This window comes from Vipera berus, assembly GCF_964194415.1.
Source record: "Vipera berus genome assembly, chromosome: 7".
Lineage (NCBI taxonomy): Eukaryota > Metazoa > Chordata > Lepidosauria > Squamata > Viperidae > Vipera > Vipera berus.
Genome location: NC_138209.1, coordinates 26,321,045 through 26,339,621, shown reverse-complemented (window position 1 = coordinate 26,339,621; position 18,577 = coordinate 26,321,045). Strand labels below are relative to the sequence as shown.

At 33.2% G+C, this 18,577-nt stretch overlaps 1 protein-coding gene across 4 annotated transcripts in view; it reads left to right on the top strand.

The window, feature by feature from the left end:
- The window catches only part of TMEM131L (transmembrane 131 like), a 65,808-nt gene that overhangs the window by 27,469 nt on the left and 19,762 nt on the right, over positions 1-18,577 (top strand). For 3 of the 4 annotated variants that reach the window (XM_081332306.1, XM_081332307.1, XM_081332305.1), the window contains exons 6-16: positions 4,649-4,765; positions 6,818-6,928; positions 9,256-9,333; positions 10,700-10,850; positions 10,958-11,016; positions 11,937-12,045; positions 14,390-14,486; positions 14,876-15,029; positions 15,823-15,993; positions 16,617-16,686; positions 17,105-17,222. In XM_081332306.1, coding sequence (XP_081188432.1) covers positions 4,649-4,765; positions 6,818-6,928; positions 9,256-9,333; positions 10,700-10,850; positions 10,958-11,016; positions 11,937-12,045; positions 14,390-14,486; positions 14,876-15,029; positions 15,823-15,993; positions 16,617-16,686; positions 17,105-17,222 — 1,235 coding nt within the window. The remainder of the gene's footprint in view (positions 1-4,648; positions 4,766-6,817; positions 6,929-9,255; positions 9,334-10,699; positions 10,851-10,957; positions 11,017-11,936; positions 12,046-14,389; positions 14,487-14,875; positions 15,030-15,822; positions 15,994-16,616; positions 16,687-17,104; positions 17,223-18,577) is intronic. The other variant, XM_081332308.1, reaches the window with a different exon arrangement.

Genomic DNA, 18,577 nt, shown 5'->3' with positions numbered 1-18,577 from the left:
AATACTGACTCAGTTTTAAGACAGAAAGCTGTGGCTTTGGCTTAGCTTGTATTAATAAATAGACACACTTTCCTGTGAAAGAACTGAATTGTTTCTCATTTACAACCCATTAAAAGATATCAAGATAACCAAGTATATTTATAATTTTGCATTATTATATCACATGCTTTAAAGAATAAAGGTGGGTTGACATCATGTTATTGGGTTCTGTTTCATTTAGGCAAACATACTACAACATTTCCCCCCCTCCTTTTTGTAAAATGTAATATTTTTCCTGTTATAAGTATATGACGTGAATTCATACAGGATGCAAACAGCAAGTTTGAAATGCGGTTCAACCCCTGAAACATAAAACAACTTGCATATGCTGATATGGGATCAAGTTCTATATATTTGTAGTGCTTCTTCTTTTATCCTTAATAGGCTAAGCCTTAACAGAACCTTGACAACTATCCTTAATGAAATACTTAAAATATGGTTTGAAAATTCTTGTGTTTTCCTTTTGCAAAATAAAAATTTATTTTGCAATTCATCATGTCTTTTTGAAGAAAAACAAATCTGGGACTTGTTCGCAAAGTATAATGGATGCAATCATAATCAGTGCCAAAATTTTGGTATCCTTAAAATGTATTAAAATGTTTTTCTATAATATTTCCTCCTTACCCTTGTCACAAATTACTCTGAAGTTGACCTCATTTCAAGGGTAGTTTTCAAGTCCAGTTGCTGTTGAAGGGCATCAGTCAACATAAACCAAGTATATGGAAATGTGAACCTATTTCCATAGAGATTTTCGCATCTCATCCTTAATGTTAAAATGTCCTCTTTGTGTGTGTGTGTGTGTATGAGTGCATATATGTGTATATTTAACTTTTCCTGTCATCAAAAGTATAAACAATTTTAGTAGCTTATCTTATCACCTACTCTTAAAATACAACACTCTTCTTTCCATATTCCATCTCTTATCTATAAGCAAATCCTTATAGCTATATTGTTTCAGTCCTGGTCAGCAAAAGTCCTTTAAGGACTCTTTTAACCTTGTTCAAATAAATCAGTTTTATATATCCTTTTTATTATTAAAACATCAGTTTCTTTTGTATGTCTTCTATAACCTTTTTTTTCCATGTCATGTTTAAATCCACCTTTATATCACTCTCTTTTTTTTATTAAAGAGTTTTACAATATTTTACAATATATCCCCAAATCCCTCCCACCCCAACCCCCCCCCCCCACTTCCCCCCCCCACTTCCCAGAGCTAAATACAGGATTATAGTTACAACAATCATATTCTAAATAAAAATTTACACAATATACAATCAACCAAATTCGTACTGCGCTTTAACTCTCTCTTAGCATAACTACTAACAATAACAATATCCCACTAAATTCTACTCATAAGCTAAATGGAACTTTTTGGTCCCATATTTGTTTTCAATATAATTTATCCATCTCCTCCAAACTGAAATATATCTCTCCTGTGAGTGATCCTTTAAATAAGCAGAAATCTTGGACATTTCTGCAAGATTAGAAACTTTAAACACCCATTCTTCTACCGTGGGCAGATTGTCCTTCTTCCAATATTGTCCCACCAGTAACCGTGCTGCCGTTATCATATTCAACATCAGATTAGTCTCTTTGACATCACAATTTACAACAATACCCAGTAAGAACAATTGCGGGGAAAACTTTATCTTCCTCTTAAAAATCTTTTGAATGTTCCACCAAATTTTAATCCAGAAGGCTTTTATGTTTCTACAAGTCCACCACATGTGGAAATAGGTAGCTTCTAAGCTACCACACCTCCAACACTTAGACTGCAGATTAGGATACATGTTGGACAACTTCTTGGGATCCAGATGCCATCTATAAAACATTTTGTAAAAATTTTCTCTTAAATTTTGAGCCTGGGTAAATTTAACATTTCTGACCCAAATTATCTCCCAGGTGTCCAACGAGATTGGTTCCTGAATATTTTGTGCCCACTTTATCATGCAATCTTTAACCAATTCCGTTTCCGAATCCAATTCAATTAAAGCATTATATATCCTCTTTATATGTGCACATTTTGGATCTCTAATTTGCTTTACTAAATTTTGATCTGTAATTGTGATACCAACCTTTTGATCTGACTTCCACCTAGCTTTCAATTGGGTATATTGAAACCAAGAGTAATTTATGTTTTCTTGTCTTAACTCCTCTGCTGATTTAAGTTGCCAATCATTCCCTTGCAATTTGAGTAGTTCCTTATAAGAAACCATATCCATACTCACTCCCATAGATACACCCTCTATCGCGTGTCCAGGAATTCCCCAAATCGGTATTTTATAATTTAACTTATTATAGTACTTTTTCCAGACACGCAGTAAAGCACTTCTAAGAATATGGGATTTAAAAGCCCTGTCTACCTTCTTATCATAAAGCAAGTATGCATGCCATCCATATACCAAATCCCATCCCTCAAGATGAAGTATTCTCTTGTTAGTTAAATTAAGCCAATCACTAACCCAGGTCAAAGCAGCCGCATCATAGTACAATTTCAAATTCGGCGCCTTAAGTCCCCCTCTTTCCCTGGCATCCTGTAAAATCTTGAATTTAACTCTTGGTTTTTCCCCCGCCCAGATAAATTTGTTAATACCCTTCTGCCATTGATCAAGGTTAGCATCCTTTTTCAGTATAGGTATCATCTGAAACAGAAAGAGGAACTTTGGTAGAACATTCATTTTAACAACTGCAATTCTTCCCAGTAGTGATAATTGTAATTTTTTTCCAATTATTTAAGTCCCTTTGTACCTTCAACCATAGTGTTTCATAATTATTCTTATACAATTTTACATTTGAGGCTGCAATATGCACTCCTAGATATTTAACCTTCTTCACTATTTCAAAACCTGTTAAGTTAGATAACATATCCCTTTCACTCGTAGATAAATTCTTGGATAATATCTTAAGTTTTATTACTGTTCACCTTAAACCCAGAAACCTTACCATACTGAGTTATAATTTCCATCAAGTCTACAACCGACTGTAGCGGTTGGGATACTGTCACAACCAAGTCATCAGCAAAAGCTCTCAGTCTATAATCATTCTGTTTTATTTTAATTCCCTTTATCAAAGAGGACTCTCGAATTTTAATTAGTAAAATCTCTAATGTTAAAACAAACAATAATGGTGATAGGGGGCAGCCCTGCCTTGTACCTTTTTCAATTCTAAAAGTCTCTGTTAATCCCCCATTAACTATAATTTGTGCAGTTTGTTGTTGATATATAGCTTTAATAGCATGTAGAAAACCTTCTCCAAAATTCATCTCCTCAACAACTCTTAATAAAAACTGCCAATTCAATTGGTCAAAGGCTTTCTCTGCATCCAAAAATATCAGTGCTGCGGAGACTTGGTTGTTCTTATCCAAATATTCAAGCAAGTTAACAATTTGTCTTACATTATTTTTCATATACCTCCCAGATATAAATCCCGATTGGTCACTATGAATCATTTGTTTCAAAACTTGCGTTAATCTATTAGCCAATACTTTAGCAAAGATCTTATAATCTGTATTTAAGAGCGATATAGGTCTATAATTTTTAGGTTGGGTAAGATCTTGATCCTCCTTTGGGATCAACAATACAAAAGCTGTCCTCCATGATGGAGGTACCTTTATATCACTCTCAATCAAGTCAGGTAATATTTGCTCCTGTTCCATAGCATCTTTTAAACACAGTCTGTTTGTAGAGGCAAACACTTAAAACTAACTTCTGGGACCATTGCTCAAAAGTATCCTTTAATATGTCTTGTGTTAAAATATTTTGCTTCATTCTGTATTTGTAAATCGGGACTGAGTATTCTTCTCTGTTAATTATAATCGCCCTGAGTCCTTCGGGAGATAGGGCGGGATATAAGTCCCAAAAATAAATAAATAAATAAATAAATAAATAAATAAATAAATAAATAAATAAATAATCAGTAGTTACAGCTGTACTGAGATTGTAATTTGCCATTTCATCCAGACCTTACAAGCTGTTGCTTACAATTGTAATGTAGGAAAAAGCCATGAAGAATGAGAAGAGGATATGTAATATGATACTAGTCACTGCTATTTGATACCACATGAAATCCATTTAAATCCCTTTAAAATGGATTTTACATTAAGGTGTAATATAGCCACTTTTTAGCCTGGAGTAATGTGTGAATGTATCCATTAAGGAGTGGCATTATGTTAGTGATTAATAACTATGTGTGAATAGCTAGTAGCTGGATTTATGCCATAATGCTTAGCTATAATCTGAGTTTTTGGCTTAGCTGTATATGTGAAGTTGGCCACCATGATTCATAAAAATGATTTATTGCTTAATGTTATGGGTAACCTAGCTATGCTGGTTTATCAAAGGATGATTAATACATTGAAGACCAGATAATAGAACACCATTACTGTGACACTTTGAAGACAATAATTTTCTATGGGTTATAGACGGATAGTGTAGTACTTCTGGGAGTTGGTTGTAGATTTGATGAAGTGATGTGCAAATGAGTGTATCTTGGCTAGTTTTATCTTAGTACAGCAAAGAGGTTAGTGGCTATCCCTTGGTAATTTATAAATGTAATAAATCTATGGCAATTTAATATATTGAACATCAGATACTTTTTATCTTACTTGTAGGTGATTCCAGCAATGGGAAAAATTTATTTCAGAGTACTTTTTCTTCCAGTAGAAGAAGGCAGTTTTGAAAGTTCATTATTTATAAATACCTCAACTCATGGAATATTTTCATATCAGGTAATACTAATTTACCAGCTTGAAGTACAGAAGATACTTTATTTCAAATGATGGTGTAGTGGACAAACAAGTGAAAGCTGACAAAGATGTACAGTCCAAATAAATACAATTTGCAGAACATTGCATACTGTGTAAGAGATTGATATTTACAGGTATCTGCTCCTCAATTCTTCACTATCATGAAGGGATTCTGCATTAATGTTGGTGATTCTCCCTTAAGCAGAATAATATTTATGAATTTTAATAAACCTTTTTTTAAAGGCAAGTTGTCTTATTGAGAATATTAATATTTTGATATTTATCTCACATAATTTTAAACTGTCATGATGCTTCATTTTTATATTTAATTGCAGAATTGGTCTTACTGGGGTGTCAGAAACTGGCATGAGAAAGGCATGTTTCTATAGTTTATGTAGATGCCTCTGGATTTTTAAGCAGTTCTATGCTGGAGCAAAGCAGACTGTGATACACATTCATCCCTCTCTTTCCTACCAGGAAACATAGCATAATATCTTCATCCTTGTCTTATGAAAAACAAAGATCCTCTTTTCACTGTAGTGGGGACCAAAGCATCATGTCATCTGAGAATATAATGCCTTTGTTTATAGCCCTAGTTTTTACGCTAGTGTGGAACATGGGTAAAAACTGCCTCCTTTTTGAACCCAGCTTCTCTGGCAAAGTTCTCCTACTTTCCTACTTTTTTCCTTCCTTCTGAAGACAGCCCTGTCTTTGTAAATTTGCACTGTCACCACAGCCTTTGGAAAGCTGTGCTATCTTTGGAACAAGTCATTCTGGAGACAACAAATTTCTGAAGACAGAAGCTGGAAAAGTTGGGTCTGAAAAGGAGATAGCAAAAAGTAGCTTAAGGAAACAGAAACTTGAGTACAATACATCATAACAGCCCTTACCTGAAAAATATTACATTACTAGGCCTGTGTAGCTACTGTGAGAGTTCAGAAAAGTTGTTGCTTCTCTAGTTTATAACACTTTTTAGGGATACATGAAGAGGGCAAATGGTATATTAGCTTTCACTTTTTAAATTAAAATTTGGTCGGTTTGCTTGTTTTACAAAAAGTTAAAGCTAGATGGGATAGCTGGTTCAAATATAATGAAGAGAGCATTATGTTGGCTATTCCAGTAATAGATATAATGTGATGCATGTCCTTAATATACAAACACATGCATGCATGCATGTACTTTTAATGCCAATAACATACAATAAAATCTTGATTAATGATTATAAACATGGAGAAAAAAAATCTGAAGTTCTATTAAATCTGAATTGGGAAAATTTACATCCTTACATCATTGACATTTGTGCATCATTTGCAGCCCTTTACATCATTTGCATAATTTAAAGCAAGGTGCAAACAAATACAAATATTAATTTAATATGTTATACAAAAAATATTATTTACAATAGTGGAAATATCTGTACCTCAGGTGAGAGTTTGTTCTCCGAGCTTGTGGCTTGGTTCCGAACGTTTTGTTACCAGGGTAGGTAACATCTTCAGTGGATTTTAGGGGATGTCTGTGTCAGTGTTTATAAGGGCTTCAGGTGTGAGTTTTACAAGACCCATCACAAGACTGTCACTGATGACTCACACCTGACGGATCACAAGACCCTCCCTTGACACCCACACCTGACGCCCTTATAAACAGAACCCTGACACTGAAATCCCTTAAAATCTGCTGAAGATGTTACCTAGTTGGTAACAAAATGTTCACAAACCAACTCACAAGCTTGGAGAATGAATCTTCACCCTCAATATTATTTACATTACAAAGTTTTGAGAACTGTTTTGTAAGAAACATAATTTGTTGTTTAGGGGAGTAGGTGTGACATTCAAAAAAATTTGGTCAGTTGCATTTGAAGTTTCCTGAAAGGAAATTTTATTTACACCCTAGATGTTTACCATGAACAGTATCTCAATGCTGCAATATCTTATTTATTGTTAAAATAGCATTATATAAATGTGTTTGTAAAAGATTGCAGTTCTTTATTACATTTATTGTTGGAAATATTTAATATAACATCTTGTTTTACACTAGGTATTTGGAACCGGAACTTCAGAAGCTGTTTCAGAAGATTCTAGAGAGGAGTTAGCAAACACTTATTTGCTGCTTCCCCATATCAATAGTATTCAGATCTCACAAACACTGGTACTGTATTCTTTTAAAAAATATCTATTACTCTCAATGTCCTGTTTATTAAGTACAGTATTAATTGGACTTTTGAGTGTGACCTGGGAAATGAGAATGGGTAATAATATTTGAAGATTCTAATAATGAGTTTGTAAATGGTGGGAAACGTAACCCTATTGATGAAGTAACCAATAATTAAAGGCTCTGGTTTTGCAGACAAGTGTTTCCATTATGCTGAGGGTTTTGCTCTAAAAATAAAGAAAGCCAATGTTTTGCTTTCTCATACATCCATGCTTTGACTTAATTATCACTCACTGTCATCAGTTAATTTAAGCAGGCAAAATTCCTGACATACAAACCAGTTTGGTACATACATACCTCTTAAATAACATACTGTTAAGGAGAGGATCTCTTAATGAGATTTTTTTTTAAAAAAAAATTCATCTTGCTTACAAACAAATATTATTAAGGATTTCATTACATTGATTGCTGCTGTTATTTATTCATAACAAGTTAGATCAATTCATAATTGTTCTGAAGCAATCTTAAGCTCTTTTACATAGTATTATGTAAAAGAGAAATGCACAATCTTATTCCCTTGGCTGCCTGCTTCTAAACATAGCAATATGTAATGTGCCAGATGCAGAGAAATAATTAAATTCAGGACTCCGGAAATCACATAATATTTAATTTTAATTAAGTTTAAATGCAAATAATATTTAATTTGTTTAAGAATTTAAACAACATTTTAGAGCAATGTTTCTCAATCTTGACAACTTTAAGATGTGTGGACTTCAACTGCCATGGTGTCTGGGTAATTCTAGGAATTTAAGTCCACAAGTCTTAAACTTGCCAAGGTTGGAGACCCCTGTTTTAGATATTGCTTTGTGGTTAATATCTGAAAAACTAAGTGTGAATCTCATCTTGTAGCATTTGTCTGTTGAAGCATGATAATAGAGTGCCCAGTAGTGATTGGCCATTTTATAATAGATTGTTATCCAGAACTGAATGAATTGAATTAACATATTGACTGACCACTTTAGAGCAGAAAAAGCAGGAATGCAAATTTCAGCACTCAAATCAGTGTGCTTTCTAAAAAAAAATTTCTATCATAAACTTTTTCTGTTTGTGCCATTGTCTTTAAAAATTTTATGGGCAGAATAAAAGTGCATTGAAGTCTGTGGAACATAAATATTAGATTTATATGTGAAAGTATATAGGTAAAGGGTATGATTTGCATGCTAAGGGCTTCCCACTTTGCAAACAGGAAAAAGTTTTAAAAAGAGCTAGAACTGTGGACTGCTATGTGAACTTTTTTTAAAAAAAGAAGTTCTAGCTTAATGAGGGAAAAAAGTGCTTTATTCACCTTTATGAATAAATATGTTTTTAAAGGGCAAGATCCACTTTCATATACGATTAATAACCATAGAAAAGGGACGATATAAGTCTAGATCTTATTTTAAATAAAAAATATTCATGCAAACTCGATCACTGGCTCTGCATGATGTAGCAGAAGCAAGGGGAACAGGTTTGCTAAATTAAACGTGGTAAGAGAAGTTTACTAGCCTTAAATATAGCAAGGCTGCTTACTCTATACCATGACAACATAAACAGTCCCTAGTAGTTTATTAAAAGATGCATTGATTGTTTCAGTTGTTATGCTGTTAGTCATTATACTGATTTATTAAATATTCTTTCAGAGTGAGTTATAAGTATAGGTTTTGCTGATTCTCCTGTACAGTATTTTAACAAAGCTGATACTACACACACTTTTCGATCTTAGGTATTAATATTTCCACAAAATATAGTGCTTATAGAAAGAATTTAAATAAGATCTTATATCTCCCCCTTGTGGAAATGTAAAACTCTGAATGTAGGAATGAAATAAAATTAGCAACTATGCTATTTAAATTTAGTAAATATTATATTATGTTTTTATCATTTATATTTTGGATGCAGACTCTTCAGTAAGTACCTTTGACAATCTGATGTGACAAAATTATAAATACTTTTTCAAGTGGTTACTTATTTTAACACAAATAACATAAATTACAATATTAAAAAGCATACATGCCATTTGTATATTATTAAAATGTCTGAAGTACATCGTATACAGTATATAATGGAAGGCTGCTATGATCAGCAACCTTGGGTCCAGTAATTAGAGACCCAGATTTCTTGTTTCTGGTTAGGAAGCCCAAGATTTTGATACAGAAGAAAGTACTTCTCTGTACTTTGACATAACCTTTTGTTCTATTTAAATATTATCAGTTTCTCCTTATTTTCCTCTAGATTTCAATTTCTTGAACTATTTTATAAAACTACTGGTTATGTATTTTTTTCAGGCAGAAACTAGGAATGTCAGTCATGTAAAAGTTCGCCTTGAATGCAGTTTACATAACAAATTGTATCATTATTTTAAGGTATGGCATGTATGTTTGCTCTTAAATTTGCTTTTACGACTATAAGCATTTTATCTATGAGCAATAAATTGAGCTGCTGTTAGATGTGACTTGAACCAGTCCTGATTCATTGTTCAGGTTTACATTGGCATATACACTGAAGTTATCTTTTCAAAACTAATTCTCCCCTCTTTATCTTTATCAAGTCTTTTTCAAGTAATACGTGTCTTAACATGAAAGCTCCTGTGTCCTTTTTATTATTTATTCGTGAACATTATTAGAATTATTTAATAATTGCTCTTAAACATTCTTTTCTGTGAAAAATTAGCTTTGTTAAGCAGAGCCACTTTTATTCTAGATATTTTTCTCTTCAACTTCAAGCTGGATATTATCTAACATAGGTTTCTGTGCCATGTTTCCCTTCCTGTCTTCTTGATTCTCTTAATATATTGGGGATCTTAAAATGAGGTAGACACAACATTTTCTGTTATTAAAGTGACTCTAGGAATGTGCAAAACTTGCATACTTTTTTCATTGCCATTGTAACTTGTCACCAAACAAACTCTTGTGAGAATTACCTGTACTCCTGAATACTGGAGGACTTTGGAATGGAATGAAGGGCAGTTAGTTTCCAAAATTTTTCCTCTACCAATACAATGTTGAATGTCAGACAGAACTTTTTCTTTCATACCGTGCTGACCTAAAGTTAAAATCAAACAAGAAGATGGAATTTAGTGCAGCCTGTAGAGTTTTGAGCATATGAAACATTCAGCATTGGTCATGAGGTGGCCGATGAGGGCAGGGGAGTAGTTTAGAATTTGCAGGCGAAGCTAAGGGGTTCCTAACTCCATTCTCAGTAGACTAGCAGTGGGATACTACTGCTGCCCTCTTCGTAGTGCAGGCATTTAGAGCCTCGGGTAACTGCTTCATTCTCTTTATTCATACTGATTATTTAATATGATCAAACTTTTTAGTTCCATTTAAGATTTATAGACTGACGTCTAGATCCAGTAGTGGATCTAGTAACACTGCATCATCAATTGTAATATTATTACTCCCTTTCATGGTTGCCTAATTATATGTAAATTATAAACTCAATTTACATATAGTCATTAAATAGACTTAATTAAACTTAAACTATTTACATGAAAACAATATAATATGTATGATACTGCTCTTCTTTGGGGTATCCATGCCCCCCCCCAAAAAAAATTCCTGAGCTAGTGCGTAGCATACAAGAAGAATGCCAGCAGAGCATCCCTTTGCTTGTCGCATCAACAGTTTTGTTTTCTTGATGTGGGTAAGTCCCACTTTTAAGACTTCTATTTATAGGCTTTTAATTATTCACCTGTGATCATTTTTGGATTTTCCTTTCATTTTATATTAGAATTGTTGCTTTGCATCCAATGACCTGCTGCTAGAAATAAGTTTAATGGTCCGAATGAAAAATGTGCAGCATGAATTTGTGGATCTTAGACAATACTTACTGGAGAACCTTTTTGTAATTTATGTAGCAATGGATAAAACACAGACCTCAGGTAAGGCCAAGATATATTACCCTTTTGACTTTAATTTTTTTTAGACCATAGTATAGTGTTACAGTAGAGAGTTTACATTTGCTTCTGGTTTTCTTCTTTTTGCATAGATGGTTCTTCAGTAATCTTGTATGTATTACATTCGGGAAACAACCTTTTGTACGTGCAGGTAATTTTAAATATATATATATATTGTTTCATATTGTTTTTGCTCTATACTTTTATGTTTAATAAATTGTTGATCCCCTTATGCCTAAGCAGTTATACTACAGCAAACTGATTTTATTGGAATTGGAAATCCTCAAGTCAAGGAACAAAACGCAAACAGGATTGTTACCAACATGTTTATGATATTGAACAGAACATTCTTTATTTCACAATCTGGTTTAGAGTTAGAATTTAAGTGATGAATCAGGTGTGCAAGGGAGAAGCTATCCTGGAAACCAGTAGATTGAAAGTTTTTAGAAATAACAACAACAACATTGTCCCTTAAGTGTCTCTTTCTCTGAATAACCCATTACTCTTGTGGAAAGGCTGCTTGATTCAAAAAGCTTTTAGCCAGTGAAGTGAGAAGTGGAAAGTTGTGGGTTGATTTCCAGCAGGCTAAGGAGAACGGGTAATATATATATATATATATATATATATATATATATATATATATATATATATATATATATAAGATTTCTATTTGGAGAAATATTTTTCTGTTTGCTGTCTTTATGCACAATTAGACATTCCAACAACCTCTTCCCATCTCTTGTGAACAAAGGAGAAAAAAAATCAGTCACTTCCAATGAGAATTGAAAAGAAGATTAGGACATACCTTTTGTGTAAATTGTGAATGAAAGAATTTGCACAAGTAGGGAGTGGGGAAGTAATAGTTTAAAAATCAAGAAGAATGTTGTAATTCTGTGCTAATTCATAGTATAGAACTACATTAACAGACTTGAAACTATATTAATGGCTTTGTTCATTAGTATGAGTCCAGAATAAGCATGGCTTGATGGGACAAACTGCAGGGACTTGAAACTTTGCCTATTTATAGCAACTACGATAGTAATAAGTGATATAATTTGCCCTTTTTTGCAGGATATAAAACATTTGACCCAGGAAAACATATTTACTTTGATTTTTGAGCCAATATTGCTACCATCGCTGACCATGAATTTCACAAAAGTGGCTTCTATTATTTGTAAAGGTACAGTATTTTCATATGTTGTGTAATAATAAGTGATGTTTGTGGGTCTGTTTTTGTTCAGAGCTAAAAACTATTTTCACTTTAATTATTTTGTCTACCTTGCTAATAAAACAACAATAAAAGAGCAAAATGTATTAACATAGCATACTTTATAATTTGACTTTTAAAGAACATTTCAAGTATATATTTTATTGAAATCCGTGGTCCTTTTAGTAGGACTATTAAACATAAGTCACATTATATTATAGTATAAATGCGTGTGTATGTGCGTGTGTGTTTGTATGAAATGCATGTGAGTATACATGTATAATTACAATCTACCTCAATTTATTCATCTCGGTAAAAGTGAGATACAAGTGAGAAATTAAAGTGGGTAGGATACCAGTACACAGTGTGGCTACATTTCAGAAAAAATAATACACTTTTCAAACAGTTGCTTTATTTGAAAATATTTTGTGTTATAGAATATTTTAGGTTTTCTTCCATAGTTAAATTCCCAATTATGTGTACTATATGGATATGGTCAAAAGCATAATCAGTATAATTAGAAGGTGTATATTTTTAGTTTTGAATCTACTTTCAGTAATTTTCTTTCTAAATAATTTTATCTGAGAAATTGCTTCCCTCAGTTTCTAGCACTTTTTTTTTCTTTTTTCTTCATTTCTTGGACTTTACGTTCTAACTCTAAACATTTTGCAAGCAGCAGTATCTATTCAGATACATATTAATGAAATGATACAGTAGTAATTTTCTCAAGAAATTGTTAAGATTCTAAGATATATGTGAAATCTATGCCAAAATTGTTGTTGTCATCATTCAGTCAGTAAGTCATGTCTGATTCTTCACAACCACATGGACCATAACACACGTCAAAATTATATGCTCCTTTAGAACATAGAATTGGTTAGAAAGGATCTTGGAAGTCTTTTAGTCCAACCCCCTGCCCATGGCAGGAGATCCTATGCCATTTCAGACTTTCTTTGGCCTTGATTGGATAGGAACACACAGTCATAGAAAGAATAACAGAATAACAGAACAGAATTATAGAGTTGGTAGGGACCCTGGAAGTCCTCCAGTCCAACCCACTACCCAAACAGGAGACCCTACCATTTCAAATGGCTGTCCAATCTCTTCTTAAAAACTTTTAGTGAGGGAGCACCCACAACGTCTAGTGGCAAGTCATTCCACTGGTTAATTGTTCAGACTGTCTGGAAATTTCTCCTTAGTTCTGGGTTGCTTCTCTCCTTGATTAGTTTCCACAGCTTCTTGTTCTGCTTTCAGAGGCTTTGGAGAAAAGGTTGACCACCTCTTATTTGTGTCATCCCAATTCTTCTTTTCAGTAGACTAGACTTACCCAATCCTGCAACTGTTCTTTATATGTTCTAGACTCCAAAACCATCATCTTTGTTGCTTTTCTCTGTACTCTTTCTGGATCTTCAACATTTTTTTTATATTGTGGTGACCAAAATGGGAATATTCCAAGTGTGGTCTTACTAAGGCATTATAAAGTGGTACTAAAATTTCATGTGATCTTGATTCTATCCCTCTGTAAATGCAGCCTAGGATTGCATTGGCTTTTTTGGCAGCTGTAGCACACTGCTGGCTCATAAAAGTGCTTGTCCATTAGGAATCCTAGATCCCTCTTACAGTTACTGCTATTGAGCCAGGTTCCACAGTTTTCTACCTGTACGTTTCAGTTTTCTTACCAAAGTATAAAATCTTACTTTTCTCACCATTGAATTTCATTTTGTTAGATAGAGGCCAGTGAAATCTGTCAAGAACCTTCTGGATCCTGAGCTTGTCTTCTGCAGTTTGGCTATACCTACCAGCTTAGTGTTATCTGCTAATTTGATGAATTTCCTTTCTATTCCCTCATCTAAATGGTTTATGAAGATGTTGAAGAGTTCTGGGCTTAGTAAGACGAACCCAGGGGTACCCCACTGCTTATTTGTAGATGTAGTTCCATTAAGGACTACACATTGAATATGGTTTGTCAGCCAGTTACAAATCCATCTGGTGCTGATGCTGTCTATTTCACATTTTTCTAATTTACCAAGAAGTAGATTATGATCTATTTTGTCAAATGCCTTACTTAAATCCCAGTATACTATGTCTTCAGCATTTTGCTGGTCCACTAATTTAGTTACTTTTGTCAAAGAATGCAATTACATTCGTTTGACATGATCTGTTTTTTACTTTAGTTGGCTTCTGGTTATAACTTTGCTTTCTTCTAGGTGTTTGCAAATCTGTTGCTTATCTTTTCCAGGATCTTCCTAGGTATTGATATCAAGCTGGTTGGTCTATAGTTTCCTGGATCCATTTTTTCCCCCTTTCTTTGACATAGGTAAACTATGTGGTCATGAAAGCAACCAAGAAAGAGTTAATCTACTGGATAGAACAACTTTACTTAAGCCGTGTCTTTTGCATCCAGTGATAGAAGGGTGAGTTTTTAATGCAAATATGTAATAATGTACTACAGTGCAAAATCCTCAAAAATAGGAATACATATTCTATAATTTAGAATTAATCCAGATATCATAACTCATTTGACATGATTTAAAAACAATTTCCAGAGACTCCAGAGGGATGTATTGATTTTTTAATGACTGATTTGGAGCAGATAGATTTTACTATATATTGAGATTATAGGGTTAGGAAGGAAGGAAAGGAAAGAAAGAAACAGGCAATTTCCAGATTAATATTCTTTTTCCTTCTTATTGTATTTTGAAAAATCTTTATGCATTGTATTGTTTTATACAGAGATATTTATACAATATTAATTAAAATTATTGTCAGTCTTCACATTTAATTGTTCATTTTATCTCTGTAGATATTTTGGCATTAATCCATTTGCAGTGGTATTTCACATAGAACCACATTACAATATTTCAGCATTTTGGTCTGTTTGGTTTACCAATAATTTCGATTTTAGCATTATGCTAAATGATGTATATGTATCAAGGCAAACTAAGGATATTCTAAAGGTAATTTTTTTTTTTACTTCTGATCTCATAGTGCACTTTCCCTCAAATTTCTATCTATATATAATAGTGCTTTCATTCAGCTCAGTCATACCTCCTTTCTGTAATTTGTTTGTGTATATATCTATATTTTTATTCATTCTACATAAAATAATGATACCTTATCTATGACTGGTATAAATTATGAACATTTATATGAATTAAGTATTTATCACTGTATTATAAAAAATAAATTTCAAATTCAGTTCGGCGCATTCCATCAACAATAATGCACAATGCAAACACATCATATCGAACCAATGTGAAACTACTGTGATTTGGGTATTGGATGTGAATGAGTACAAGACCTCTCAAAAGGTCTGCTATGTAAGCTAGAGTAATGCAGTTTGGGGCCTTCCCGGTTTATTTTAGCATTTGGTAGCTGTGAAGTAAGCTGTTTAACTTATTCTGAACAGCTTCTAAAATGCCACTAAGCATCAATACACATCTGAGAAATTATCCTACTGGTGATTGAATTTGTGAAGCGCCGGTGAAATTGTGAGGATGTTGAATGTTGAACTGATAATCAGTTTTCACTTTGGGGCAATATATTTGAAACACGATTGGCTGTGGAATTTCTAGATATTGAAGGAAATGGTCTTGCAGCAGGGAGAAGATGTCAGTAGCAGGACAAACACACCCCTTGTTTGCTGTTTTATTTTCATATACAGTAGGATTAGAATCAAAAGGCATAAAATCAAGTAACATTTGTACATGTTTATTTACCATAAACTTAATCTGAAGTTTTTGTCATTAGGTTCTGAACTTCACAGGAGCCCTGATTCTACCTCCTGGCTGTTGGAATGTGTTTTCCTTGAAATATCACATACAGGAATCTGTAACAAGTTTATTTTCCAGTATTTTTGTGACTACAAATGTTGGAGTGATATTTGAGATTCCACTACAGATTTATTCTGCTTTGTCTCAGGTACTATATTTTTCTAAATTTATATATACAGAATGCATTGAATAATGATAATATTACAAAAGTGGTACTGCCTCTTCTACTTGCAATTTGTTGTCTGTGGAATTATTTTCCATAACATATAAAGACAGGAAAACTGTTAACAAACTAATAAATAGCTCCCGGATGGCACTTTCATCTGGGGAAATATCTGAATAAGATTTTTCTGGTCACCTATTAATGTTTTGTATTTTAAGTGAAATTGTTTCATTTTTTTAATTTATTGCCATCTGTAAGTCATAATATTTGAGTTGGGCAGACATATAAATTGTATTTAAAAGATTAAATAAATAGAATTAAAGCAGTTTTTCTTGAATCTGGATTAAGTAAGACTCAAGATTTTCTGGACCACTTTGTATTACCGTGACAGAAATTAAAAGCTTTTGGTCATAGGAGTTTACAATTTCTATGGTTCTTTTAAAAAAACCAAACACACACGTTTTAATTTAATTTGTGTTCTATGTGTATTTTAAAAATTCACAAAACACATAAAACATAAGAATGAATCATAGTGGAAGCTTGCTTACATTTAGAAACTTACTTTTCCACGATAATGTTGCTTAACCTGTTTTTAAATTATCTTTCAGCAAGGAGAGACTCATTTTGAAGTCATAGCACATCATGATATGTACTGTTCCTTAAGAATGTCAGACAAAGGTAAATGTAGAAAAATAATGTTTAATCTGTTATCTTATATCAAATAAATATATAACAACTAGCATTCATTTCTTTGCAATGCTATTTATTCTTTGTAGATCTTAGCAATATTCTGTCCTTGCTGCTTAATATTTAGTAGTACAGAGGTTTAGATTTTTTTTTTTTTACAAGAACAGGAAAATAGGGCAAGGCAGTGCATCGGAGAAAGATAAGTCAGATGCTCCAGCATAAGAAAGAGAAATAATAACAAGGGGAGTTTCTTTGTATAAATCACATGTATTAGATAAAATTTGTTGTTCAATTTTTTTAAAAAAGTATAGATTCTTTGGTACTTTCCTAAAATGAGATGATGGTCAGAGAGGTATTAATTAAAGTAAACATTGTATAACAGTATAACTGAGTATTATTTTCATTTTAGCAAATCTTCTTTGGGAAAGAAGTCTTTCTCTTGACAGCTCGACATGGAATGTGGATTCTGATCTTGCATATGAACTCCATGAAAAATGGCAAAAAATTAAACAGAGTGAAATTTGCAGGTTTGCATTATATATATTATATTATATATATATATTCTTTTAGCGATTTTGTCTACAGCTAGAGTTGTGGTTTATAATTAAATTTCTGTAAGTGGCAAAAATAACCATAAGTCAAATTAAGATGAATTATGGGTAAAATGTCAGGTATAGTGTGCAACTTATTTTTTTCCTGACTTAAATCAGACCCTAGACTTCGGAGGAAGGGCTTGGAAGACAGTCTGGAAACAGGTGTCCAATTGGCGATATTCTTTTATCTCTCATCCCATTGTCATCTTATTTGTTCAGCCACTATCAAAATTAGTCTTCACTTTTTTTTCCTTAAAAATACTTTAAGCAGTGGAGTAAAAGAAGCACATTGCTTTGTATTGGATATTTAGCGCCATGTTGGTTCTCTTCAGCTCCCCTCTCATGAGGGGAACTCAGACAACATATCTTATACTATTTACTATATGGCAAAGGGAGATAAAAACATTTAAAAATGGAACCTTGCAGGTAATGGTAGAGATTAGCCCTCCTTGCATCTGGCTCTGATGAGTAGGATTAAACACCAGTTTCTGATGCCAAAGAAGAATTGAATAATCAGTTAAAAGGAAGAATGAAGTGTATACTGGATGGGGAAAAAGGCTAATAATCTAGTTCAGTGTTTCTCAAGCTTGGCAACTTTAAGATGTGTGAACTTCAACTCCCAGAATTCCCCAGCCAGCCAAGCTTATTTGATTTAGTTAATATTTTGGTTAATATGTTTAATTAATAAATTATATTAGCCAATGTTTTCAGCAACATTTGATATAGTGAAATATTAAAAAGTTTCAAACCTATTTTGTTTAAAAATGTGTATCTCCAATGATAGGTTGTTTTTTTTTAAAAAAGTGGCAATCACAGCTAGGAAAACCTCTGTACAACTTCAGGTTGTGCGCCAGTTGCAGCCTTTCCTGGATCAGGAATCCCTGAGCTCAGTCATTCAGGCCCTAGTCATGTCACACAGTTGGACTATTGTAAATAATTTCACAAATATTATCTGTCTGTGTCTATATCTATCTATCTATCTATCTATCTATCTATCTATCTATCTATCTATCTATCTATCTATCTATCTTATCTATCTTATCTATCTATCTAATCGTAATCGTAATCGTAAAGTTGGAAGGGATCTTGGAGGTCATCTAGTCCAACCCCCTGCTCAGGCAGGAAACCCTACACCATTTCAGACAAATGGCTGCCCAGTCTCTTCTTAAAAACTTCCAGTGTTGGAGCAGTCACAGCTTCTGGAGGCAGGTTGTTCCACTGGTTAATTGTTCTAACTGTCAGGAAGTTTCTCCTTAGTTCTAGGTTGTTTCTCTCCTTGATTAGTCATG